General features: G+C 47.8%; 1 protein-coding gene across 1 annotated transcript in view; it reads left to right on the forward strand.

Annotated features, from left to right (window-relative positions):
* Positions 1 to 962: 962 nt before the first annotated feature.
* LOC126547884 (visual pigment-like receptor peropsin) overlaps positions 963 to 24,908 on the forward strand; it is a 694,884-nt gene continuing 670,938 nt past the window's right edge. Inside the window, exon 1 of the mRNA XM_050195912.2 lies at positions 963 to 2,181. Coding sequence (XP_050051869.1) covers positions 2,103 to 2,181 — 79 coding nt within the window. The 5' untranslated portion in view covers positions 963 to 2,102. The remainder of the gene's footprint in view (positions 2,182 to 24,908) is intronic.

Genomic DNA, 24,908 nt, shown 5'->3' on the forward strand with positions numbered 1-24,908 from the left:
AGCTAAATCTTCCTCTTAAAGGGATACTAAAGGTTAATATTAAGTGAACGTGCACTGTTGAAACACCATTCCAGAAACCTCGAAACGCTTGTTTCGTGCGAACAAGAGACTTATTTTAAGAGAAAATGCGAGCTGAAGCGTCCGCGTACCTCTAGCGCAGTTCAAGTCACCCGCCCTCCGATCGAGGAGTATTGACGTCATGGTCTCATAGTGACGTTGCGCCGTCGGCGAGTAAAACGGACCCGCAGACGGCGCTACGGCTTTTCTGCACAAAACGCAAACGCGCGGCCAGAAACAGAGCCAAGACAGAGCCGACAGCAGCGCGAAAGCGGAACTATGGTGGCTAGCGGAAGGGAAAGCGCCCGACGATAAGCTGGTTCTTTATTATATGACGCCAACTTTGACGCTCGTTGCAATGGATAACCCTGACAACGACACATTAGCTCGCGATGCTGGGCTCGAGTTCAGCGATTTAAGCACTGAAGAACGTGACCTGCTGTTGAGGGCTCGCGCTGCCGGCGTCGTTGCGTACTACTACGACGACGGCCTGATTTGAAAGGCACTTCACGCGACTTCAGTAAGTCGGCGTTGAACTCGTAATCCTCTGGACGAAAGTGCAGCGAGCACACTACGTGATTTTTCGGCGCTTTGCCAGAGCGCTGTGGCAGAGGTACGGCACTTAACCACTTCGAACGGAGAGGTTCACTCGTTGGCACACAGTGATAAGTAACGTTGGATTCGCCGCTGCAGCTGCCCTTCGCCAAGTTCTGCGGACCGTTCGCGCATCCCACGACATCACATGGACGTGGCATTCTCGCTGCTTGTTCCAAATGTAAGTTTCGCGAGCCAGCAGGACCACCGCAGCACGACGCGATAAAGAAACAACTGAAACTCCAAAGCGCGCGCGGGGCTAAGTCGAGCGCGCAGAGTCGAGCGAAAACGAAACCTTTCGGCCACCCATACTACTGAACGGTAACGTCAAAATGTTATTTTTTCTTAGAATCGAATAGAAGTAGACAAGTATCATTTTCGCCCGTCTTATAATCTAATGAAATGATCTTTTTAATACGAGTAGTTGAGTAGCAGTGACATAAATTATGATGAGGAGTGCTTTCGTCATCGGGCTAGTACCGGAATGTCGCTGGGGGGTGTCAAATTGTGTCGTGCATTTACCTCAATTTCTCGGTTACTGAAGGTTCGCGATTATATTGACGCCTTAGACATTCTAGAGCATTGCTTTATCACTTTAACTTGACTTTCTGGTAACCTTTAGTGTACCTTTAAGGAGGAGGCCGAGCTGCAACGTGAGCCCCCCAGGACGAAATTTCTGGCTATGCCCCTGGTGCTTGCAGGGGGCTATATTATCATCTTTTTTTTTTCCTTCCGGCATTAGTACACGAACCATTCACCCGCTCAACCGCGAGACTTTCCTTCTGCAAAGGTCTCATTCCTCAACTAGTCGGCTGCACTTGATAGATGAACGGGGATTGACTGATAATCTGATTATTGCGGCAATGCAGGGCGACCAAGACCCCAAAAAAGCATTCTGAGATCGCTAGACGCCATTTTCTTTCTAGTGGTCGAAAGTGATTGATGCATTACGAAACCACTTTACTATACGTAGCTGGAATCGTGGCACGGGAGCCTACAGCGTTGCGCGCCGACACCTGCACGCTCGTTGCAGTCGCGGCGCGTCGGCGGCAGGTGGCGCCGGCCCTTTTGAGCGCTCTCCCTCCACGCCGCTTACTCGCCCTCTCGATTCCGAAGCGCCCCACCTCCTCGCCCGCTGTCCGATTTCTATGCCGCGCGCTCCAGCAAAGCGCTCACACTGGCACGCGCACCTCGGGCGCTAACGCTGACGGGCGCTGCTGAGCTTCGCCGAGCACGGACTGTTGCACGCGCGCCGACACACGGACGCTCGTCGCCCCTCGTGCCCTGCGCACTTCGTCAGCCTTCCAGCGTCGCGCGGCTCCTTCGCTCGCCTTTCCAAACTTCAGCGAGATTCTGTCATTGCACGAGGCTCTGCTTGGACCGCGCTGCCAAACGCGCGTCGGACTTTCTGCATCTCTGACGACGCCGGACGTCCTCCCTGCGGGTCAAACATGAACAACACGACGGAGCTGCTCTCGGTGGCCGACGGTCGTCGGGACGTCCTCGTTGGCAGCTACCTACTGGCTGTCGGTAAGCTCCTCGGGGGCCTCGTAGTCACACGCGTGTCTTTGCAGCATTCGCGCACTTTCTCGTCGGCGTTAACGCTCCGTTTTATTGACGCGCCGGCCCATTCGGCCGAAGGGCTCTTTCGGGAGCGATTGTGTCTCTGAGCCGTGCTCTATAGGACACAAATTTGATGCGACGGGCGACGACGAGCGCATCAAATTTGGTGACCTTTGCTCGTTCAGTCGTTGATGCTTTCAGGCGCGCATATGTTTCTTCGTAGAAAAGGCGAAACTGCCTGTTGAGGTAACTAACGGGTGAAGTGCAAAAATGCCCAAGTGCAGAGGTGCTTATAACGAAAGGAGCATCCGATTGAATGTCACACTTTTTGGCGCAGTGACATAGCGAAAGTGACCCACTCTTGGCCACTTTCCGGTGTATTGCAGCGAGTGCCGCGAGCCCCCCCAAAAAAAGAAAGCAAAATACGGAAAGCCGGAAGTCGAGCCTTCAAAAACCATCCAACATTCGCGCCTCAAGCACCCCGCAAAAGCGACATGGAAAACCTGCTATATTCGTGTCGTGATCAGGGGAGTGTTAATTCGGCTTCTGAATTTACTAAGTCTTCGTAGACTGTAATTAGAAAAAAAAAAGAGGCCCGAAAGAATGTTCGCGTCAACCTTCATGTAGAAAATCAGATGCATCAAAATATTAGTGCACTCAGTGCGAGGAAAAAAAAAATTTCTGCCTCTTCATGCTTTCTTTTGAAAGCTTGATCACAGGAGACCGACAGCGATGAAAGATCTCGGGCTACAGTCGTGTCACGCATGTGATGTAAAGCAAATGAAATGCCCACCCGTGATTTACATATGATGCAAGCTGTCTGTAGAAATTTCAAACGAAGGCATAGGTGGCTTGAGGTGAAGGCCACTTCTAGTTTGTTATATGGCGTTTTACTCTTATTGCTGAAAATGTTTCTCCAAAATACTGTTTTCAATTCGTTGAGTATGCTTATTCTCGATGTGTTTCGCACATTTAGATAGCAAGTACACTTTCATTTGGGTATTTCTATGTGCTGTCATTAAACGGTTAAGGCGGAAAGTCACGCGCTCGAAGGACATCGCCCAAGTGGAAATGACAACATTTTTGCTAGCTGTTACTCCTTCAACGGCGCCAGAACTGGCAAATTATGAGGATACACTGTTTAGCTGTCGATAACTGTACTTCTTTGTGATTTCCACTTTTGGAAGTCCCGCCTTGCCACCGTTGGAAGTCAAGGCGGGATAATACGTCGTTATTATTGTTGTGCGTTTTAGTGTAATTTTTGTTGGCGTATGCTCCGAAAACACTTGCAGACTTATACATTGCGCCGGGCTTATCCGATATAGACAAACAATCGCGAGTACTTTTTTTGGTAAGGATTAGGCTCAAGTGGTAATCGTCGCTGGGATCCCAAATGTCAATATTGTGGTATACTGTCCTATAAGTGTGCTTCAATACGTATATAGGGAGAAGCTCGAAGCTTGTACGAGTGATTTCAGGAATATCGATTATAGCGTGCCATTAATTCCTCAGAAGGAACTAAATATTTTAGGTGATTGTCTTTCATAAGGTATCTTTTGTGTCGGTAAATGGGGCGAGAAAGCGAAAAAAAAAATCAACGTAAGGCTCCCAAGTCGAGATCAGCACTCGATCCACGTAGCCGTATGTCATTCCTTACACGTTAAAAAGTTAGCACCGTGGCAAAGGCTTACGGTGCTCGGTAAATTATTACTTAAAATAAAAATTCTAATTCGGTAACGCTGCTGCACCCTGTTAACTATTTGTTGAAGGGAAATCTCTGAGACGGCTTTACATTTCCTACCACTTTGGTGAGCAACAAGGAAATAAAGTAACGTATTCCACAAGCTTACTTTATTTTATCGCAAAAAAAAAAAGGAAAAAGCCGGTGAGAACGTTCATATGGCCCGTATTTCGCTACTGCACACCAGAAGGCGGATGAACAAGATGGTTAGTGGTGAAGGAAAAGCCTTAATGCGGGTATTGCGTGATTTCACAGTTCATTAGCCATCCTCTGCGGCGTAAAAAAAAAAAAAAAGGTTGGGGGGAAGAGAATTGTATACATCCGGTAGCGAAACGACTTTTGTTGAAGGAAAAGTCGATAAAAAGAAATAATTACACTGAAAGACGTAACTCAGCTGCGGCGTTTCCGCCAAAACGATGTGTTGCACTTGTATCCACGGGGAACGCGTACGTGCGGGAGAGATGGAGTGGAGAGGGGTGGGGGGGCTCGCAGGTGGAGGGAGAAAGACGAAGCGCCCAACTTAGCCGGGCTTTGCGGGCGATACGCGTCCTGCTCGGGCCAGCGGAACTGCTCGTGGCCGAACCGCGTCGGATGTCGTGAAAGAAGACACCGACGAGCTGCGCGATTACGCTATAGCTGCGAAGGCTTTTGTCGATGACATACCTTTGTTGTCGCCTCCGCGCGACGGCGTAGCACGCGTCACCGGAGTACGTTGCTGCCCGGAACAGCGTCGCACAACCCACCCGCATGCGCGTCGACAACCTCTTTACCCGCGCGATGCCCCACTCTGTTTACGTAATTGTTGGCGACCGAAGTCACAACAGGCTCGAATTTCGCTGTTCTTTTTTTCTTCTTTTTATCTGTGCAGGTATAAGAGTAGGAAGGTAAGAGAGAGAGAGAGAGAGAGATGTTCTGGTTTGGGTAGGCAGCGAGCAAAAAGGTAGGGGCTGTGAGAAGAGGATTACCTCGCCTTGACACCGCAATCCCATGCTCTCCGTCTCTCCTTTACATGAATGAGCCATACTTTGCGGGTCCGTACAAGTTAGGTTTATCAAAAAAAAATTCGTGTGCGGATACAACACAATTGCGATCCTTGAACTGGAGTGCTCTAACAGGCGGACATGAAAAAATAAAAGCGAAAATGCATAATTGACTATTAGCATAATTTTACTACTTCATTAACTAATTAACTTCCTGCACGTTTTGAAATTTACGAATTGTAGCGGGTGAGTTTGCAAGGCATATCCATTTGAAACCGATTGCGAAGATGGCACCGGTTTTGATATATGCGCCGTCAGACTCGCGGTAAGAAATGCACCGTTTTTTTCAGTTGCCTTCAAACTCGTCATCAAACTGAAAAAGCGGAAGGTCAATCTATTTTGTCGCATATTTTGTGAACGAATATCTAAGCTCGCGACATCCGGGAAAATTTCTTCCTAGTGAATGCGCCTTTCTAGCTCACCGGCGCCAATTCGTAAACTTCAACACCTGCCGTCAAGGTATATAAAAACTCAATTAGTGAAATTTAGTTGTTAATTATTACGTTATGTTTCGATTTCTCGTGCAACTAGGGTCCGCTTCTTCCAGCGAAACAGCGCAAGAACTGAAATTGCGCTAACAGCCACGGACCGTTCTTTAAAATTATCTAGATTATTAAAGAAGATAGAACATCAAGTAAGAAAAACACCTGGTATATCATAATATACAACGTATTGTGGAATGAGCTTTAGCTTTGTCGCTGGCAGCCGTCTTTCTTGCCGCGCTATTTGCCTCCCTTTTCTAGTCGGCACTCCACTCGGGCACCTGTTGGCTGGCGGTGTTGACACCGCGGCTTACGTGTAATATACTCGCCATCGCGGCGGCCACGACAAGTAGCCGTACGAGTGGAGTGTCGTGATAGCTTCGTTCACAGCCGAAGGCCCCTCACGAAACGAATCTGACACACCAGCTTGGCGACAATGAACGGCGTGTACTATACTCGGATCATATGACGCGTTATAAATGCGGAACTGGAGACCGCGGGATTAGCGTCAACATTACGTTCAAGTGGCGGTTGGCTCGCTGCCAGCAGCCAGTCGATACGCGCGCAAACGCAAAGGTACACGCGTAAGCAAAGACGCAAAGGCACAAACCTGCGTTCTTTCTTCCAAGCGCTTGGTTCAATAACTAGCCGTTGCGGTCGCTTTTAAGCTATTTTGCTTTCTGTACAGAGAGAAAAAAAAAGCTGAGTGAAGAATGTAATGCAGGGCGTCATTACAGCAAAAAAAATTAGCACGGTCTTTTATGTTATCCCTAAGACCACTTGAAGGCGAAAGCCCAAGTGCCGATGCATTAAAGACGGACGCATGACGTACACATCCTCCTTAATTCGCTTAGTCTACTTCGACTAAGGCTTGCAGCTCAACTTTGCAGCGCTGCTTTTTAAACGCAAGTAGTTTACTTCGCTTGCTCATCCTCTTAATGCGCTTAGGCATCCCCTTAAATTCGCTTAGTTTACTCTGCTTATCGTCCCTCTTGATTCGCTTTATCAATCCATATTTATCATTCTGTGTCGCCATTGATAAAGATAGTTTTTGTACCTTTCGTGTCATCGACGCGTTTTCGCTGAAGGACTTTGAAGGTCGGCAGAACATGAGACATGCAAGGTTAAAAAAATAAATAAAAGATATGCCGATCCAACGCACGCACGTCTTGCAATTTATGTGAGGCGAAGCGTTAATGAAACGCTATAAGTTTGGCCATTTCATTGCTGCGTGTTTGGCGTTAAACTGGCGGCCGCGCATGCGCTCTCGCGCACGCGTGCTACGCAATGTGACACACGCGGGGATCTTCTCGAAAAGCTGTAGCTCTCGTTGGCGCGGTGCAAGTTTCCGTTCATTCAGGTTAGTCAGTGGTGCATATTCATAAAGGAATATGCAGGGCGAGGTCGCCGAGCGTAAACCTGTACGGGCGACCTCCTGTCTGCAAAATTCAAGGAGCAGTAAATATAAATGTCAGGGAAGAAATTTATACACACTAGCATTGGAAAGTTCCGTAGTTGCAATAAAAATAAAAATTTAGAAATAAAGAAATTAAAAAAACTGCGAAATAAATGTGAAATGTGTCAGTGATTAGGCAACTGATAAAAAACGTATAAAGTATAATGGCTAAACCCATGAGCATGCATATGGCAAAAGCAAGTATAACATAATGCACCGGCCATATACGACAAGTTAGCTATACGTGCAATTGTGACCTAGTGGTTGGAACGTGGGGCTGCTGTGCTGGGGGACCGGCCCGGATGTTCGATCCCACCATCGGGCACGTAATTGAATTTCTTTAAGCGTGGGCGAATAAACGAGACAGCAGCAGCACCAAGCGGTCAGGATCGGGAAAATCCGGGTGGGTTAGCAAAGGAATTATTTATTATTATTATTATTATTATTATTATTATTTGTTGTGAGAACATATACACTGGACAGGAACAGGAAAGCGAGGAGCAGGCTGCGCCAAAGATTCGATTTATAAAAAAAAAGAAAAGAAATAAAGAAAACGCACATGCCCGTACAACAAGAAACGAGGTGGCGAAACACTTGTGCAGCCTCACTTAATCCCTTACTAAATCGTCCCCGAAACGGCCCATGTGTTACACTGAACTTGCGTTTTAGTTTTACTTTTTTTTTTCTGCGCCGTATGTATATACACATTGCAAGTCTCCACAAACTTTCTTTCTCGTTTCACGTGGGTACTACGGCCAAAACTATTTCCTACGCAGTCTGTATAGAAGCTAGTGATGAGTGTGCGCTGTTGATATACTACTTCCGCAAGCTGTTTCTGAAACAAGTGTAAAACTCGAGCCGTCTTGCAGAAGCGTTAACGCCATCGCTTATCGCTTGTTTGCACAGTAATGCGTGCACCTATTTTTCGAGAAGGCGGCGGTGAAGTGTTTCGTCCTCCGACAATATACATTCGTTTTCGTAATTTTTAACGTGCCTTGGTGTTTGGAGATCTGTGGACAGGGGAGAAGCAGTGGGAGGGAGCATACACATATCCGCATGTGCAGTCTGAGGGGGGCTGAAAAGAAAATTAAATTCTAGAGCATTATACGCGCCAAAACCACCATTTGATTATGAGGCACATAGTGAAGGACTGCGAAGTCATTTAGACCGTCTGGTTTTTCTTAACGTGCCCCCAAGTATAAGTACATAAGCGTTCTCGCATTTCGCCTCCGTCGAAATGCGGTCGCGGCCGGCCGGGATCGAGCATGAAGCTCGGCAGCGGAGCGCCATATGCACCGCAAGGTTACCGCGTGCATTCCGAAGGGCGGCGAGCCTGAGACTTGTCGGTGGAGGATACGCCAGTCCGATTGGTCGCGTTTCATCGGCGGCAAAGCTGTATAGCTTGCAAGACTGCCGAGGAATACTCCCCTGGTGCATCTGTTATCGCAAGTATCACCCTTTCTGATGGTTGTCGGGCAGCTATTCGAGGGATAAACTTTGGCCGTCTAATTCTCCATCAGAGTCGCGTATGTACCCTGTGCGTAGTCCGTTCGCGATATCGGGCTTCCCAGCGGCACGGGGCCTGTCGCGCCGCTCGTACAAAAGAGGATGCGGGCACTCCGACCGTGCTTCGCCGTTCAGTCGACAACAGTTCACCCCCTCTGGCACGTGAAGTCGATCCGGGTATAGGCCACTTTCCACTCAGCACATCGGGAAGGCAGAGAGCGTGGCAGCAGCTTTCGCTAATGGACCTCGTACACGTAGTACCCTCGTCGACGCGGGAATCCCTCTAAGCTGAGTGAATTGTATACCGTTGTTGGCCGCGCAGAGAATTCTTGTGTGTGTTCACGCGGTTCTTTGTGTGTACTGATTGTCAGAGTGTAGTGCCAACTTAAACGCGCCAACTTTGCTTGACTCGCATTTAGGCGGGATGCAATCGCGTTATACGTTCATTCGGTATCTCCTGCGCTTCCCGTTTTCTTCACGCCGCAATTCTGTGGGAAGCGCAGTACGTGATTCTAGCACTGTTTGCACGCCCTCTTTCGGTATCGGAGCGAAAGGTGAATTTCGGAGGCGATGTCTTTCTTTGGCGATTTCAGATCAATCTGGGGTTCGCGAAACGTATGTGAACGCCACTTTCTGACTACTTTCGTTAAAATACGGCAATTTGAGGCCTTGTAGTGCACGTTGGACAACAAAAAAGGCGTCGAAATCACGCTTGAAACAAAAAAAAAAAAGATTCACCAAGTGAGCGTAGAGTTATACACGGAGCAGTAAAAGTTCGTCAGATACACGTAAGACTGCTTACGTGTGGGAATGCGAAAGCATTGTAGTCGCTTTGGGGAAAAGCCTTCGCTTAGGTATTCATTCGTATGTCGTCGTGCACGTTGTAAACGTTCGTGGCATTCCTTTTTGTGTTTCCTTGCTTCGTTTTCTACAGCGTGCTTCAGTTGGCGACCACGTTTCACAGATGCCGCTGAAGTAGACGCTTCGGAGTGCATCCCAGTGGACACAGCACCAATGAAATCCGAAGAGCAAGTGACGGGCAGGAGGCAGTGACGCTACTAGTGCAATGACGCACGCATTACACTCGCGAACAACTTTCTGTGGCTATGAAGGCAGAGGTACGGAGGCAAAGCGCGCACAAGTGAGAGTGCTTCTGAAAAGAGTCCCGCGTTTTAATCCGCGTTATAGTGTTGACTCGGGAAGAGAACGCATGCACACCTTATTAGCGACAGTTTAATAGGACAAAACACACCACTGGATGTAAACGTTTATTTTGTGGCTTTTCTCTTCCGCGTCTGGGCAAACGCGAAACCGTTGCACGTGGAAGCTGCAGCGATTCACCGTCTGTTCCGAGCAACCAAAAGCACTGCCAAAGGCTGGCGGACTACTTGTCTCGGTAACACATGAGCAGCAGCTCCACCCCCGTAGCTTTCCCTTCATAGAGACAGAAAGTTAAACAAACATTAAATTATGGGGTTTTACGTGCCAAAACCACGATCTGATTATGAGGCACTCCGTAGTGGTGGACGCCGGAAATTTGGACTACCTGGGGTTCTTTAACGTGCACCTAAATCTAAGGTTACGGGTGTTTTCGCCCCCAAGACACAGAATGTTGTCCGCGAGTACAGGTACGCCTCATTTTATACACGATTTGGCGCAGAGTGGGCATCGCAGTAGACACAGCGCCGATTAAATCCGATGAGCAAGTGACACGTAATAGGGAGTGACATGACGTGTGCAATGACGCACGCACTAGGCACACATTTGGTAAATCGCAACCATGGAGCCGGAGAATCGCGCTCGTCTCGCACCTCGGAGGTGAGGGCTCGATTCCCACCCAGACCTTAATGCACCAAATGTTCTTCTCAATTCCATTAATTGACTTTCTTTGCAGGAACTTGCCTGACAAATCCGAGTGAATGCGAGTATTTTTGACGTGTTCTTACTCGTCGCACCGTCGGCCATCTTTTGTACCATCTTTCGGTTGAACCGCCAACGACAACGCCGTGTTTTCGCATAATGGGGCATATATTTTCGCATTGATAATGTATAATGAGCATGAAAAGGCCCAAATTAAACCCAGGTGCCATCGTTCTAACTGCGCGCGCCTAAAACAAGGACCGGGAGTGCGGTTTTACTCAACAAACGATATATGGGCTGATCCCAGAGATAGTGCAGCCTAAACATGTGAGCCGATCCCGAAGGCAGGGTTTTCTAAACAATAAACCACATGGTCCACCCGTGAGCAAAAGTAGACTGACCATGGGAGCGCGTGACAAACTGCGTCGACGCGCTATCTTCCGACGCGGTGCCTGCTGTCGAGACTAGCTATATGCGAGTGGTGTTGCGCATGCACGTTCCATCATATCTGCCGCTATGCCATATTGCTTTTCTTAACGAGCTGCGCTGTGCTTCGTCGACGTTCAACGGGCAGCCGCCCGTGCCACTTGATCTGCTCCGGCACATCTGTTTACTGAGCGACGCCACGCTGGAGCCATGGCTCGCGCGTCCATCGCGCGTCGCATTTCTTATCGCGCAGCCCGCTGTCTTCACTCTCGCCTGTTGATGACTCGCACAAAATGCCTTGCTTCTTCTGCTGCACTGCGACCTTACGTTATCGGAAGCGTTTCCAACATTTGCTGCTGCTTATTCAAGCACGGTTTTCGAATCGGTGTCCTTTGTCGCGCAAAAAATGATTGCCACAATGCATCGACACTTTATGAAAGTAGCGGCAGAACGTCGGCAGCAAGTATTGGAAGTGCTTCCGATAACGCCACGCCGTAGGAAGAAGCAAGTATTATGGCTGAGTCATCAACAGACGCGAAAGATGTCGGTAGGCCGCGCATTAACCGAAGAAATGCAATGCATGGAGAACCCGCAAGCCAGCAATGCCGCAGCCACTCAGTGAAACATTCGCGCAGATATGACGAGCAGAGGAAGCGGCACGAGCGGCTGCCCATTGAAAGTCTAGTCGGCTAGTCTAGTCTAGGCGACAAGGAAAGCAACATGACAGGCCGTCACGTGTGACGCGATGCGCATGGTCACCGGCGCCCGCGAGCGCTCCGTACAGCCGGGCCTAGAGGGGCGCGCCGAGACGTCGGCGCGTCGCCGCCGACTGTATCCCGTAATTTTCTGGTCCAGATTTGTTTAAGATGCCGGTTGCAAGTTTTCGCATTATTTAGGTGGTTGCACTTGAAGGAGTTTTTCTACATGTAAAAAATATTTTTACGTGTCTACTGCATGGTGCTGTTTCTTTGAAGCATTCATATAAAAAGTGAGCGCAAGTGACACCGATAGCTGCACTGAGCTATAGAACAGTTTCGACGTGCAAGTTAAAAAGGAACTCTTTTCGGAAATAATTGTCCATCCGAGCAATGCCTGCATTTCTACTACTCCACATTTCGTTCATTCAAGCTGGGGATGATGAGTTAACAAACTGATGAAATTTGTTTTCTACCGCATCATAATATATCTCAGCTGGAAAAAAATATTAACCTGCTGCAGAAAATAAAGTATTTTATTCTTTTTCTTCAGGGTAGAAGGACGTTATAAAGAAAGGTACATAAGCAAAGGGTGATTAATATTCAGAACAAGTGATTTCACTTATTGTCCAGTCGAGAATGGGCGTTATACCATCTGCTGATTGTCGACAGCTAAAGGGCTGAACCCAGCAAAAGTTGGTCATAGAATACGTCTGTTTTTTTATTAAACGTAAAGCATGTAACGATGTGGGATCGACGAGGATGCGGAGCAGCATCACCAAGAAATACACCTTATCAGTCGTCCAAGAAAACCAACAACGTCTGCTTCGTCTCCGCGGTTAACCTAAATACCTGCGCTACTTCAGCCTCCTGCCCACTGGCACATACCCACGGCAATATATTTGTGCCACATATAGTTGTGCCCTTTGCTCCCCCTTCAGAAAAAATCATCGTCCCGATGATAGAGGCTTGGTAAACAGCGGTGAAAAAACAGCGCAGTCTTGTCAATCTTCATAGTACGGCTTCATACGAAGCACGTGAACTACATCGGGTAAATTCCGTCGGCGCTTTGAGAGGTCTGCTGTTATGGGGAAGCGCGCGCTGCGGTGCGTTGACCGGCGCGGACAGTTTCGTGGTCCCCGATATATATGTGTGCTTGTGCTCCGCGATGTTTCACCCATTTCACGACTCGCACCGCTCGTGCATCGTGCAGTGGTGCACGAATACCTCAAAAACAAGCCCTGCAAGGTTGTTTCGGGTGCCTAAAGACAGCAGGTGAGCGCGCAGACCCAAGGACCTCAGAAGGCGCATGTACACGAACACGGCCCTGTCCATGTGTGTGACCCATGAGTTTCCGGGCGTTGCTGCGCCTTGATTGTGCTACACTTCCCTCTTACTGGTAGAGAAAGCTGACAAATAGATGTTGCTCTTCATTATCGCCTGATCTGTGACTTGTGGTTTTCTGTGCCAAGTCTTAATCTGCAACTTCAGTAACTTGCCCAGCGTGTCATTCCACCTTAAGTGCTTTTTCTGTGTGTCACGTTCTACAAACGTACTAACAGCTGAAAAATTACTGTTCGTGCTTGTGTATTATCTCAGTAATCGCCGATGGGAAAGCCGTGCGGACAACATTCATGTGCAGGCATGATACTGTAGCGAAGTAACGCAGCCATTAGATATCGGACGCATCAGCTCACCAGAGTGACGGAAGATGAAGGAGGATGTGCTTTGGCAGGGGCAAGTCCAAATCCGCAGGTATGACGACGAGAGATAGCATTCCAACGACTAGGTTTATTCACTTGGTATTTAAGTTTAAGTTAACACTGTACAAAATTATCTACAAACAGAACGATGTCATACCCGTCGTCGTCGGCCTGCCTGACCGGCCTAGTCTCCCCTGGTGAAGTTGTGCAGCCTGCCACTGTCTACTTGCTCTCACCAAAACTACTCAAACTATTGCTTAAATAACTTTCCGCAGCATCCAAGGGACAGGATTCTCCACCAAAGGGGTATTTCGTTACTCCGACCAATCAGTCAGGCCGACATCATCCAATAAGCGTCAGAGTTTAAGGGGCCAAGAAATGGTCGCGTCAACACTCCGTATAAAAAAAGCACTTTTACCATAACTAATCAGCTTTTGACAGCCGAGCGTGGTAAGAGGACGCGTCTTGTGCACGTAGTGACGTCTAAGGTGCGGGGGCGCCGGCCGGGCGAGAGCACAATGTCGCGGCGCCGTCGCTATTACTTCGGTATAAAGGCTTCCCCCGCGTCGAGGAGCCCACAAAATTCCCGGAAAGAAAGCAAAGAGGCCCGCGGTATACTCTTTACGCGACAATACGCTTTTTTTTTTCTTCTGGAAAGCATGATAATTGCAAGTGTCCTAAATGAAGATTTTTGCCGTTCTTTTGACTTGTAGTTCTTGTGCCCAGTAGGTGTGACTTAGTGCCTTCCCTATTGGAAAACTCAGTGCCACTGGGACCCAGTGCGTCGGATTATGGACCCAGTGCCGCGCGCTGGATGCTGGCGCGGCGTACTGAGAGGCACTGGCTACTCTTGCGAAAAACAGCTCTAGCGCATTCAATATGCGGTGCCTGGACACCGTATATATATATATATTTTTTTTAATACAGAAAGCAACAAAGATCGTTTTAGTGCAATGAAAAAAAAAAACGTAAAAATAAAACTGCTAAGACCAGGATTCGATCGTCCGGCCTACAGAACCCAAGCACGTGCGAACTACTAAAAAACGAGGGTCCTCTGCGTTTGCGTGGTTTCCTTCAAGAATTTAGCTATCCGCCCAGTCAAAAGGGAAAATGAAAAAAAAAAGAAATGAAAGTGATTTTCAGTGTCAAATGTCCATGAATAAACAGGGCATCTCACGCACCTTTATTCCAAGCTGCGACAGGAAATAGGGTTTTATGGCCCCAGATATGGCGCTATTTAGGACAAGAGGCTAGTATCAAGTGATGAAATTGTATAAAACATTTAATATTCAGCAGCGCTCATCCTTGTGTACTGTGACCAGCGCGGCAAAAACACAACCAGCGCAGTTTCCAGTGCGAACCAACGAACTGCAGCGAGAACCAGCGCCTGTAGAGCACAAACCAGTGCGCCCCACCGTCATTGCAGTGGAACCAGCGTCTCTTCCAGTGTGACCGAGCTCTTATCCAGCGTTCTTACTGGTGTCCCAGTAAGTCCCAGCGAGCACCAGCGTACCCAGTGCGATCCAGTGCCAAAAAACTCGCTGGTTTCACACTGGAAGACGCTGGTTTTTGCAATAGTATTAAGTGACGTACTTTTACTGCTAAGGATTGCATTCGGGGTGAAAAAAAAAAGTCGCGTTGTTGGCTTATTTTACCTGGTCTTTGATGGAGGAATAGGCCCTTCTGCAAATGTTTTATATGTGCTGCTGCAAAAATTGACTACCTTTTCTGTTCACCCTTGCCACCGTTACTCAAGTAGCGGCCAAGTGGAAAATAATGTGATAATGTGTATTTCCCTTTTTAGTACAATGTTATTTTTGTTCTGCCATGTCTTTTTCATTTTGTTCAGAAGTAATGAACATGTCACGCATTTCATATAGTTTTGTGCAGGTTTATAAGTAAGCTCTTGTTTTTGTTTGTTATGGCTGTGTTAGGGTGGAGAGGGAGCGGAGTGGGTCGGCATAATAAAAATTAAAAAAAAAGCTAGGGAGCGGAGGTAGTCACCCGGCTGCTGTTCCTGTTGCCTTGACAACGTAAACAATCGTGTGCGCCGCCATTTTGCTAAAGCATCGCCCTCCTATTAGGATCGTAACTGAAGGGGACCTTGGCGCTAGCGTCGAAAGAGCGTCTGCTTCAAAACAGCCAATGGCAGCCATGTAGATTCACCCCTGGGTTAAAACAGCTACCTGGAGTGAAAGCATTGAATATATTCTTCAGTAAATTTCAGTACTTGGCCACAACCTCCTATATGAACCCAACAATCAAACCCCGGCCCTCAGTCCCCAGCAGCTGCGAAGCAACTGACCACGGCGGCGGTCAGACCTGCGACGCTGCAGAGGGTGCTAAGAATCCCTGGCTCCGGACAGGCCGCCATTGGAATATGAACCTGGCAACGTTTAACGCTAGAACGTTATCTAGCGAGGCGAGTCTAGCAGTGCTATTGGAGGAATTAGAGGGCAGTAAATGGGATATAATAGGGCTCAGTGAAGTTAGGAGGCCAAAAGAAGCATATACAGTGCTAAAAAGCGGGCACGTCCTGTGCTACCGGGGCTTAGCTGAGAGACGAGAACTAGGAGTCGGATTCCTGATTAATAAGAACATAGCTGGTAACATACAGGAATTCTATAGCATTAACGAGAGGGTGGCATGTCTTGTTGTGAAACTTAATAAGAGGTACAAAATGAAGGTTGTACAGGTCTACGCCCCTACATCTAGTCATGATGACCAGGAAGTCGAAAGCTTCTATGAAGACGTGGAATCGGCGATGGGTAAAGTCAAAACAAAATACAGTATACTTATGGGCGATTTCAGTGCCAGGGTAGGCAAGAAGCAGGCCGGAGACAAGTCAGTGGGGGAATATGGCATAGGCTCTAGGAATAGCAGAGGAGAGTTATTAGTAGAGTTTGCAGAACAGAATAATATGCGGATAATGAATACCTTTTTCCGCAAGCGGGTTAGCCGAAAGTGGACGTGGAGGAGCCCGAATGGTGAGACTAGAAATGAAATCGACTTCATACTCTGCGCGAACACTGGCATCATACAAGATGTAGACGTGCTCGGCAAGGTGCGCTGCAGTGACCATAGGATGGTAAGAACTCGAATTAGCCTTGACTTGAGGAGGGAACGGAAGAAACTGGTACATAAGAAGCCAATCAATGAGTTAGCGGTAAGAGGGAAACTAGATGAATTCCAGATCAAGCTACAGAACAGGTATTCGGCTTTAACCCAGGAAGAGGACCATAGTGTTGAAGCAACGAACGACAATCTTATGGACATCATTAAGGAGTGCGCAATAGAAGTCGGTGGTAACGCCGTTAAACAGGAAACCAGTAAGCTATCGCAGGAGACGAAAGATCTGATCAAGAAACGCCAATGTGTGAAAGCCTCTAACCCTACAGATAGAATAGAGCTGGCAGAACTTTCTAAGTTAATCAAGAAGCGTAAGACAGCGGACATAAGGAACTATAATATGGATAGAATTGAACAGGCTCTCAGGAACGGAGGCAGCCTAAAACCAGTGAAGAAGAAACTAGGAATAGGCAAGAATCAGATGTGTGCTTTAAGAGACAAAGCCGGCAATATCGTTACTAATATGGATGAGATAGTTCAAGTGGCTGAAGAGTTTTATAGAGATTTATACAGTACCAGTAACACCCACGACGACAGGGTGAGAGAGAATAGGCTAGAGGAACTTGAAATCCCACAAGTAACACCGGAAGAGCTAAAGAACGCTTTGGGAGCTATGCAAAGGGGGAAGGCACCTGGGGAGGATCTGGTAACAGCAGATTTGTTGAAGGATGGTGGGAACACTGTCCTAGAAAGACTGGCCGCCCTATATACACAATGCCTCATGACCTCAAACGTACCCGAATCTTGGAAGAACGCTAACATAATCCTAATCCATAAGAAAGGGGACACCAAAGACTTGAAAAATTATAGACCGATCAGCTTACTGTCCGTTGCCTACAAAGTATTTACTAAGGTAATCGCAAATAGAATCGGGAATACCTTAGACTTCTTTCAACCAAAGGACCAGGCAGGATTCCGTAAAGGCTACTCAACAATAGACCTTATTCACACTATCAATCAGGTGATAGAGAAATGTGCGGAATATAACCAACCCTTATATATAGCCTTCATTGATTACGAAAAAGCATTTGATTCAGTCGAAACCTCAGCAGTCATGAAGGCACTACGGAATCAGGGTGTAGATGAGCCATATGTAAAGATACTGGAAGATATCTATAGCGGTTCCACAGCGACCGTAATCCTCCACAAAGAAAGCAACAAAATCCCAATAAAGAAAGGCGTCAGACAGGGAGATACGATATCTCCAATGCTATTCACAGCATGTTTACAGGAGGTATTCAGAGACCTGGAGTGGGAAGAATTGGGGATAAAAGTTGATGGAGAATACCTTAGCAACTTGAGATTCGCTGATAATATTGCCTTGCTTAGTAACTCAGGAGACCAATTGCAATGCATGCTCACTGACCTGGAGAGGCAAAGCAGAAGGGTGGTTCTGAAAATTAACCTACAGAAAACTAATTAATGTTTAACAGTCTCGGAAGAGAACAGCAGTTTACGATAGGTAGCGAGGCACTGGAAGTGGTAAGGGAATACATCTACTTAGGGCAGGTAGTGACCACGGACCCGGATCATGAGACTGAAATAACCAGAAGAATAAGAATGGGCTGGGGTGCGTTTGGCAGGCATTCTCAAATCATGAACAGCAAGTTGCCACTATCCCTCAAGAGGAAAGTGTATAACAGCTGCGTCTTACCAGTACTCACCTACGGGGCAGAAACCTGGAGGCTTACGAAAAGGGTTCTGCTGAAATTGAGGACGACGCAACGAGCTATGGAAAGAATGATAGGTGTAACGTTAAGGGATAAGAAAAGAGCAGATTGGGTGAGGGAACAAACGTGGGTAAATGACATCTTAGTTGAAATCAAGAAAAAGAAATGGGCATGGGCCGGACATGTAATGAGGAGGGAAGATAACCGATGGTCATTAAGGGTTACGGACTGGATTCCAAGGGAAGGGAAGCGTAGTAGGGGCAGGCAGAAAGTTAGGTAGGCGGATGAGATTAAGAAGTTTGCAGGGACAACATGGCCACAATTAGTACATGACCGGGGTAGCTGGAGAAGTATGGGAGAGGCCTTTGCCCTGCAGTGGGCGTAACTAGGCTGATTATGATGATGATGATTATGAAATTTCAATAGATGGAGCAGCGCGGACATATACCTTAGGATGAAAAGTAATAACGTATTAGGATGAGTGTTTGCGGCATATATTTTGGCTGTCTAATGTTAAGAGCTAAAAAAGTAAATACCGTGATTTCGTTATTGCTGACATATGCAGTGTCACGTGAAATATGAGCTCTGTCCCAGTGCCCGTCATGAAACTGGCCCCTGGACTACAGGCTTATATTGACACGCGAAATACTGGTTTAATAACTACGAGTAATCTGAAAGTGTTTAGCTCTGCAACTTTTGGTATGTCTGCGCCGCTGTGCAGTCTTGGGGATCCCTTTTACCACGCGCATTATATTTCAGCTAATATTTGAAGCAACAGTACTTTGTTATTATATTTCTTTACGGGTGAGCTTCCTTTAGCGTCTCACCACTGTTCCAAAGTTATCGCTTAGCTCAAGACGCGCCTCCATGTATTTCAATTATTCAGTATGTCGTCACGGGTTCAATAGCGAAAGAGAGTTATCTAATCAGATTGTGCGCGTCGAGCGAATACTGACGTATGCATTCTCGATCCCATTTCAGAGCTCGCGAGTGCGCTGCAATGTACGACCATTCCAATCTGATGAACCGATGCCTTGATTCGTAGATCAGGTTCAGAGGAAGCACTATTTTGCGTGCAGCCATTGTTGTGCTTTGAGTGTTTTCTTTTCCAGCGCAAGCTCGCCTTATAATGAGTTATATTCGTGACTCACTCTTTTGGAACTGCCTTATCCTTCACATCAGTACAACTTGACAGTATAGACTTGCTACATTTTCATTGAGTGAATGCTGGGAAATGGACTTGGACTTTTGTTGCGTGTGCGTTTACGCATTTATAGAAATAATTTATTATTCAGAACTGACTTTTTAATCTAAGAAGTTGAAAATGGCAGCAACCCGGACATTCACAGAAGGTCTCAAGAATAAAGAAAATTTATATACTTATTAGTCTGCTTTCGCCTGATGGCAAGGAAGGAAATTTGAATAAAAATATTCTTCAGATTATTAAAAGCCTATCCACTTGAAAACGTTTCATCCGACTTCCTCCTTTAAAGCTGATACAGATGTGAAGGTGTTTCTTATTGTGGATCCTTGACCTATGTCCAACCTTTGAACAAAGAGTCATTGCCAATTTTTCATTTCGGGAAGGCGTGTTACCCTCCTGCCTTTCAATCCGGTTCACAACCACTCAAAAGACGAAAGTTCTGCGTGAGTACCTTAGTTAGTTCAAACCCACGGGCTACCGTAACTCACCTCGCCTGCATCGCTGTCATTTAGGTTTGGTAGGAAATGTATCTTTTAACCCGACGCATCAGGAATCCGAAGAAAAAGCTGCCCTCGTCTAGCGCAGCTAGGTTTCTTTCATTTCGTACCTCGTCCTATGAGGATGAGGAAGGCCACCGACAAAAAAAGTGCAACATACTAAAGAAAAGGGCAGATAATGGAAGTGCGAAAGGCAAGGAGTTTAACCATGGACGTGCCCGATTGGCTACCGTGCACATGGGGACAGAAAAAATTTCATGGTAATTTAGCGGTAAATGCGAGAGAAATGCGGTAAGCATTACGTCTCACCTCTGTGACGTCCCAGATCTATGATTTATGCCACGTTTACTGAATTGCAGTGTTCAGTACCTCACACGACACACGTCTTGGCTCTTCGAGGAGCGAAGTGTAACCGACGGTGTGGTCTGGAGCATACCACCATGCATATATATATATATATATATATATATATATATATATATATATATATATATATATATATATATATATATATATATATATATATATATATACATACATATATATATATATTACACTTTTTTCCACTTTAACAATCAAATCGCTTGCCACAGAAATGAGAGATCTCCGCCAAATGCATATTATATTATATTTTAGATTATTCTGCATCAGTCACACGAAGGGGGGGAAAACAGCCCAGCTGTCACTGGCGCAGCGGCCTCTGACGGCGCGATACATGCTGGGAGGCGCCAGCGTGGACTAACGTAGGGCCAGCATAGCCCTACGTGCTGTCTGCAAGGAACCTACTAAGAAGCGTCAGCTCCAAGGCATTGTGGGAAGTCGGAGCGCTGGCTGCCGCCAGAGACCCGCCTGTTCGCCTGCAGCGTGCGAGCCGCGACGGGCAATGCGCTCCGTTCTGCCACAATGCCTTGCGCCTAGCCACTGTTGCTACTCGCGGTTTTGATGGCGTGGTATCCACTTTGCTCGTGGAGGAGTAACTGAACGTGAGACTGGGTCCGATATTCAGGACGTTTGCCAAACACGTTTGCATTTACATATGTACAAGAAAATTCAAAGTAATGCAAAAAAAGTTCGCGAAGTTGTAGCAGCCGATCACTCCCGCCGTCCGTTATGCCTTGCATGGTCATTGTTCAGTGACTTCCCCCAATCCCGCGTCAGGAGACCGATGACATTAGGTCCCACCAATGCGGAGGTCGGTTGCCCTTTCCTTCCGAAGGGAGCTTTGTCGTAAACGCATGCGCGTCACTGGGCACAAACAGGGAAAGGGGGAGCGTACGCCGACTCCGTCCTCGGCGTGGTCATGCCAATTTGGGTGGCTGACAGGTGATGGCCGTATCCTGGCACTGACCGCGTGTCCGACTTGGACACGCCAATTTGTGAGGCCGGCAAGTGATGACCGTATACATCCTGCTCACAACAGCCATCCACAGCCAGGAAGAGGGCTCGCAAGGGGCAGATGATCGGTACCCCCGTGAAGAGGCCTTGGCTGCTCAGCAGGCTCAGCTCCGGCTCGAAGTCCCAGGCTCGCCGGGAGGATCACGTCCGATGGCCATCTTGGAGGGGAGGGTTGGCTGCAGGTCGTAGGCTGGGGATTGGCATTTAGCGATCAAATCCGCACAGCGCCCAAGCAGCGACAAGACAAGCACACAAACCCCTCCAAGATATGCCAGGTAATCATACCTTTTCCGATAATTAATCCCGAGGTTAGAACCAGCGAACGCCAGAAAGGCAGCCAGGGAGGAGCGCCGAGCAAGCAACCCTAAACAAGTTTAAATGGTAGCGTGACTAACGTTTTGATCAATTTGGTTTCAATCGTGTCTCAACTCACGCAGCTCTGAGGCGATCGACAAATAAAGGGAGATCGTTTAAAGCATACATGAACAACAATAATTAAAACACAAAAAATACACTCCCGGTACCTACGCAGGTATCTTGAACTCGCACAATAAACTACTCAGTAATATAACACTAGAAGAAAACAAAAAGAAAATCACCCAATGGTCTGAGTTCGGAATACAAGTCAGTCTTGGCCATCAGTAGGAAAAGGCTGAGCGCGTCGGCATTTCCGTTTTCCCTTCCCTTTTTCTACTTGACGTCGAAATTATGTTCCTGTAGGGCAAGACTCCATCGGTGTAGGCGACCATTCTTGGGTGACATATCACGGAGCCATGCCAAAGTACAGTGATCCGTCTCGACAACAAAGCGGGAGCCGGCTAAGTAGCATTGACGCTTCTGAATGGCCCACACAAGGCACGCACACTCTTCTTCTGAAGTGCTATATGCTTCATCGCGTACAGTAAGCTTCTGACTAATAAAAAGCACCGGGTGCTTTTGTCCACTTTCGTCCCGCTGACTCAGAACAGCCCCGAGACCCCTGTCACTCGCATCGCACTGCAGTATGAATTGTAGGTTATAATCCGGAGCTCTCAAAATGGGTTGAGAGGTTAGGGCTTTCTTTAAAGCCAGGAAAGAACCCTCCTTGATCTAGTTCCACTGTACCTTAGTCGTCTCTTCTTTCCTTAAGCTATCGATTAAGGGACTGACGACATTGGAATAGTTGTGGATATAACGCTGGTAATATCCAGCGAGTCCGAGAAAAGCGCGGTTATCGGTTTTAGTAGTGCGTCGGGGATAGCTATCGATGGCGGCAAGCTTTATCTCATGGGGCCACCGGTGTTCTTGCCCAATAAGATGCCCAAGGTACGTACTCCACCTCTGACTTGCCGAACTGACATTTCTCGGCTCTTATAGTCAGCCCAGCGTCGCGTAATCGCGTCAAGACGTCTCGCAAGTGGCCCACGTGGTCTTCCCAACTGTCGGAGAAGACCGCAATAGCATCGAGATATGGAACTGCGTAGCCCTCTGCCCCGGCGAACACACAATCCATGAGCCGCGAGAAACAATAGGGCGTGTTTTTGAGCCCAAAACTCGTGGCCAACGGTCGAAACGTCCCTAAAGGTGACATTAACGCTGCGTATTGAGTGGCTCGTTTAGTCAAAGGTACCTGACAGTATCCGCGTGTCAGATCGAGTGTAGAGGCGTACTGGGCTCGGCTAACTGTTTCCACTCTCTCTTCTAGGATGCAAATAAGGGTTCAGCTAGTCCCGTGTGATTGCATTCAATTTCCTATAATTGATGCAGGGCCTCGGCTCCTTTCCGGGAGCCTCTACTAGTATATGATAGGCGAGATATATTTGCTCTCAGAAGGGACAATGACACCGATGTCCAACATTCATGGAATTTCGCGTGCGGGTATTTCTTTTTTTTTTTGGGGGGGTGAAACTCTGTAAGGTCGGGAGTGAATTGGCTCGTTGGAAATTAATCCATGTCGTGTTCCACTAAGTTGGTTTTCCCTGGCCTACCTACGAACGCCTCCGTGAATTCCTGAAGTACCTGTTCAAGCTCCTGCCTTTGTTCTTCATTCAGATCGGAACTATGGGTGACCCTATCTAGCAGGACGGAGAGTGTCTGGGGTTCTGACGCGTGTCCGGGCATAACGATGTCTCTCTCTAGTTCTTCGAGGATATTCAAGGATATTCAATCTTTACCTGTTTCGCCTACTGGGCAGTTTGATCACATAGTTGGTATCTGATAGCTTCTCTCACACCATCGCAGGGCCCTCCCACTGAACCGCCAGCTTGTTAGCTTTAGATGGTGCTAAGAGCATTACTTGGTCTCCCTCCAAAAACAAACGTTGCCGCGAGTTTTTATCGTACAGACAACTGCGCCGAGGTCATGTTCGCCTCAACGAGCTCCTTACAGGCCTGGAGCCTCTCGAGTAAGCTCAGCACGTACTCAACCACTGTGGTATCATCTCCCCATTCCCTCCCAAGATTCTCGCAGTATGCGAAGGGATAACGTCAACGACCTCCCGTAAACGAGTTCGCCGGGACTAAATCTGGTGGCCTCGTGGGGTACCGACCTAAGCGCGAACATTGTGGCGGGCAAACATGCCTTCCAATCTCTTTTTTTCTAACAGCACAGTCCTCGTAGCACTCTCTTTAGGGCGGCATGTCATGCTTCGACGGAATTACTCTGGGGATGCCGCACGGAGCTGTGTATTATTCGGATACCACATTTTCCCAAGAACGTTGTGGTGAGTGCGCTGGTAAATACACTGCCCTTATCACTTTGCAACTCCGCCGGAAAATGCACTCGCGAGAAAACAAATAGTAGCTCATCAACAATGTTAGCCAGGTGAGCTCCTTCAAAGGGGCCGCCTCGGGGAACATCGTGGCGGCGCATATCATGGTCAATATATCGGCACCCCGAGTGCGTTATCGGCAGTGGACCCACTACGTCCACGACCAGCCGGCGGAAAGGCTCGGTAATGAGTGGCACCAACTTTAAAGATGCCTTCCGCCGGTCCTGTGTTGCCGATTTTTCGGCAGACGTCACCAGATTGCACAAATCTCTCGACGTCCTTGAAAAAATTCGGCCAATAAAATTCTCTCCGTGGCGAGCCTTCGTTTTCTTATTGCCAAGATGGCCCGCCCAACCCTTCCCGTGACAAAGCTCCAGTATTTTGGCCTGATACCTTTGTGGGACTACAAGCTGGTCATAGTACATTCACTTCGAGTCTTTATACTGATGGTACAAGATGCCTGCGCGACCGCGAAAAAGCAAGTTTTTTCGTGCCTGGTCCTCCCCTACCGTCCGGTTTAGTTCCCGAAGCGTTTCGTCATTGGTTTGTTCTGACGCGATGACCTCTGAACCCACTTTTGACAGTTCTGGGAAGTCGTCCAAACAGGGCAGCACCAGAAAGGGTTCCTGTTCCTCGCTAACTTCTCTAGGGAGACAAGAACTATTCTCCTCCTCGCCCGAAACGCTTCCTAAATTCGATGCGGTCCCTATGTGTTCGAGTGTCTGTGCCTCCTTGTTTTCTGAAACACGGAGTGGCGTTTCGATCTCTTTAGCCTTGGAACGTGTGAGAGCCTGTACTGTGTATTCTCCAAAGCTCATACCTCTTTCTCTCAACATTTGCTCTGGCTGATTAGAAAAAAGGTAACCATACTGCTTTGGTAAACTTTGTGACACGGCGGCTTCTGTTTCCAGTTCTCCGAACGCACCCTTAATGAGTACCCTTGCCATCGGCAGACATACGCTATTCTCTTGTGCTACCTGCCTAATGACACTCCGCCGTAAACTTGTCCGCGGGCACGTACGAGGGTTGGATTACGTCCACGGTAGCCGCTGAGTCACGGAGAACGCGGCAGTTTTGGCCATTTATTGTCATGTCTTGTAAGCAAGGCTCTAGCAGACGTATGTTGTCGTCGTTGTTCGTT

The sequence above is a fragment of the Dermacentor andersoni genome, chromosome 1 (assembly GCF_023375885.2).
Source record: "Dermacentor andersoni chromosome 1, qqDerAnde1_hic_scaffold, whole genome shotgun sequence".
Taxonomy (NCBI): domain Eukaryota; kingdom Metazoa; phylum Arthropoda; class Arachnida; order Ixodida; family Ixodidae; genus Dermacentor; species Dermacentor andersoni.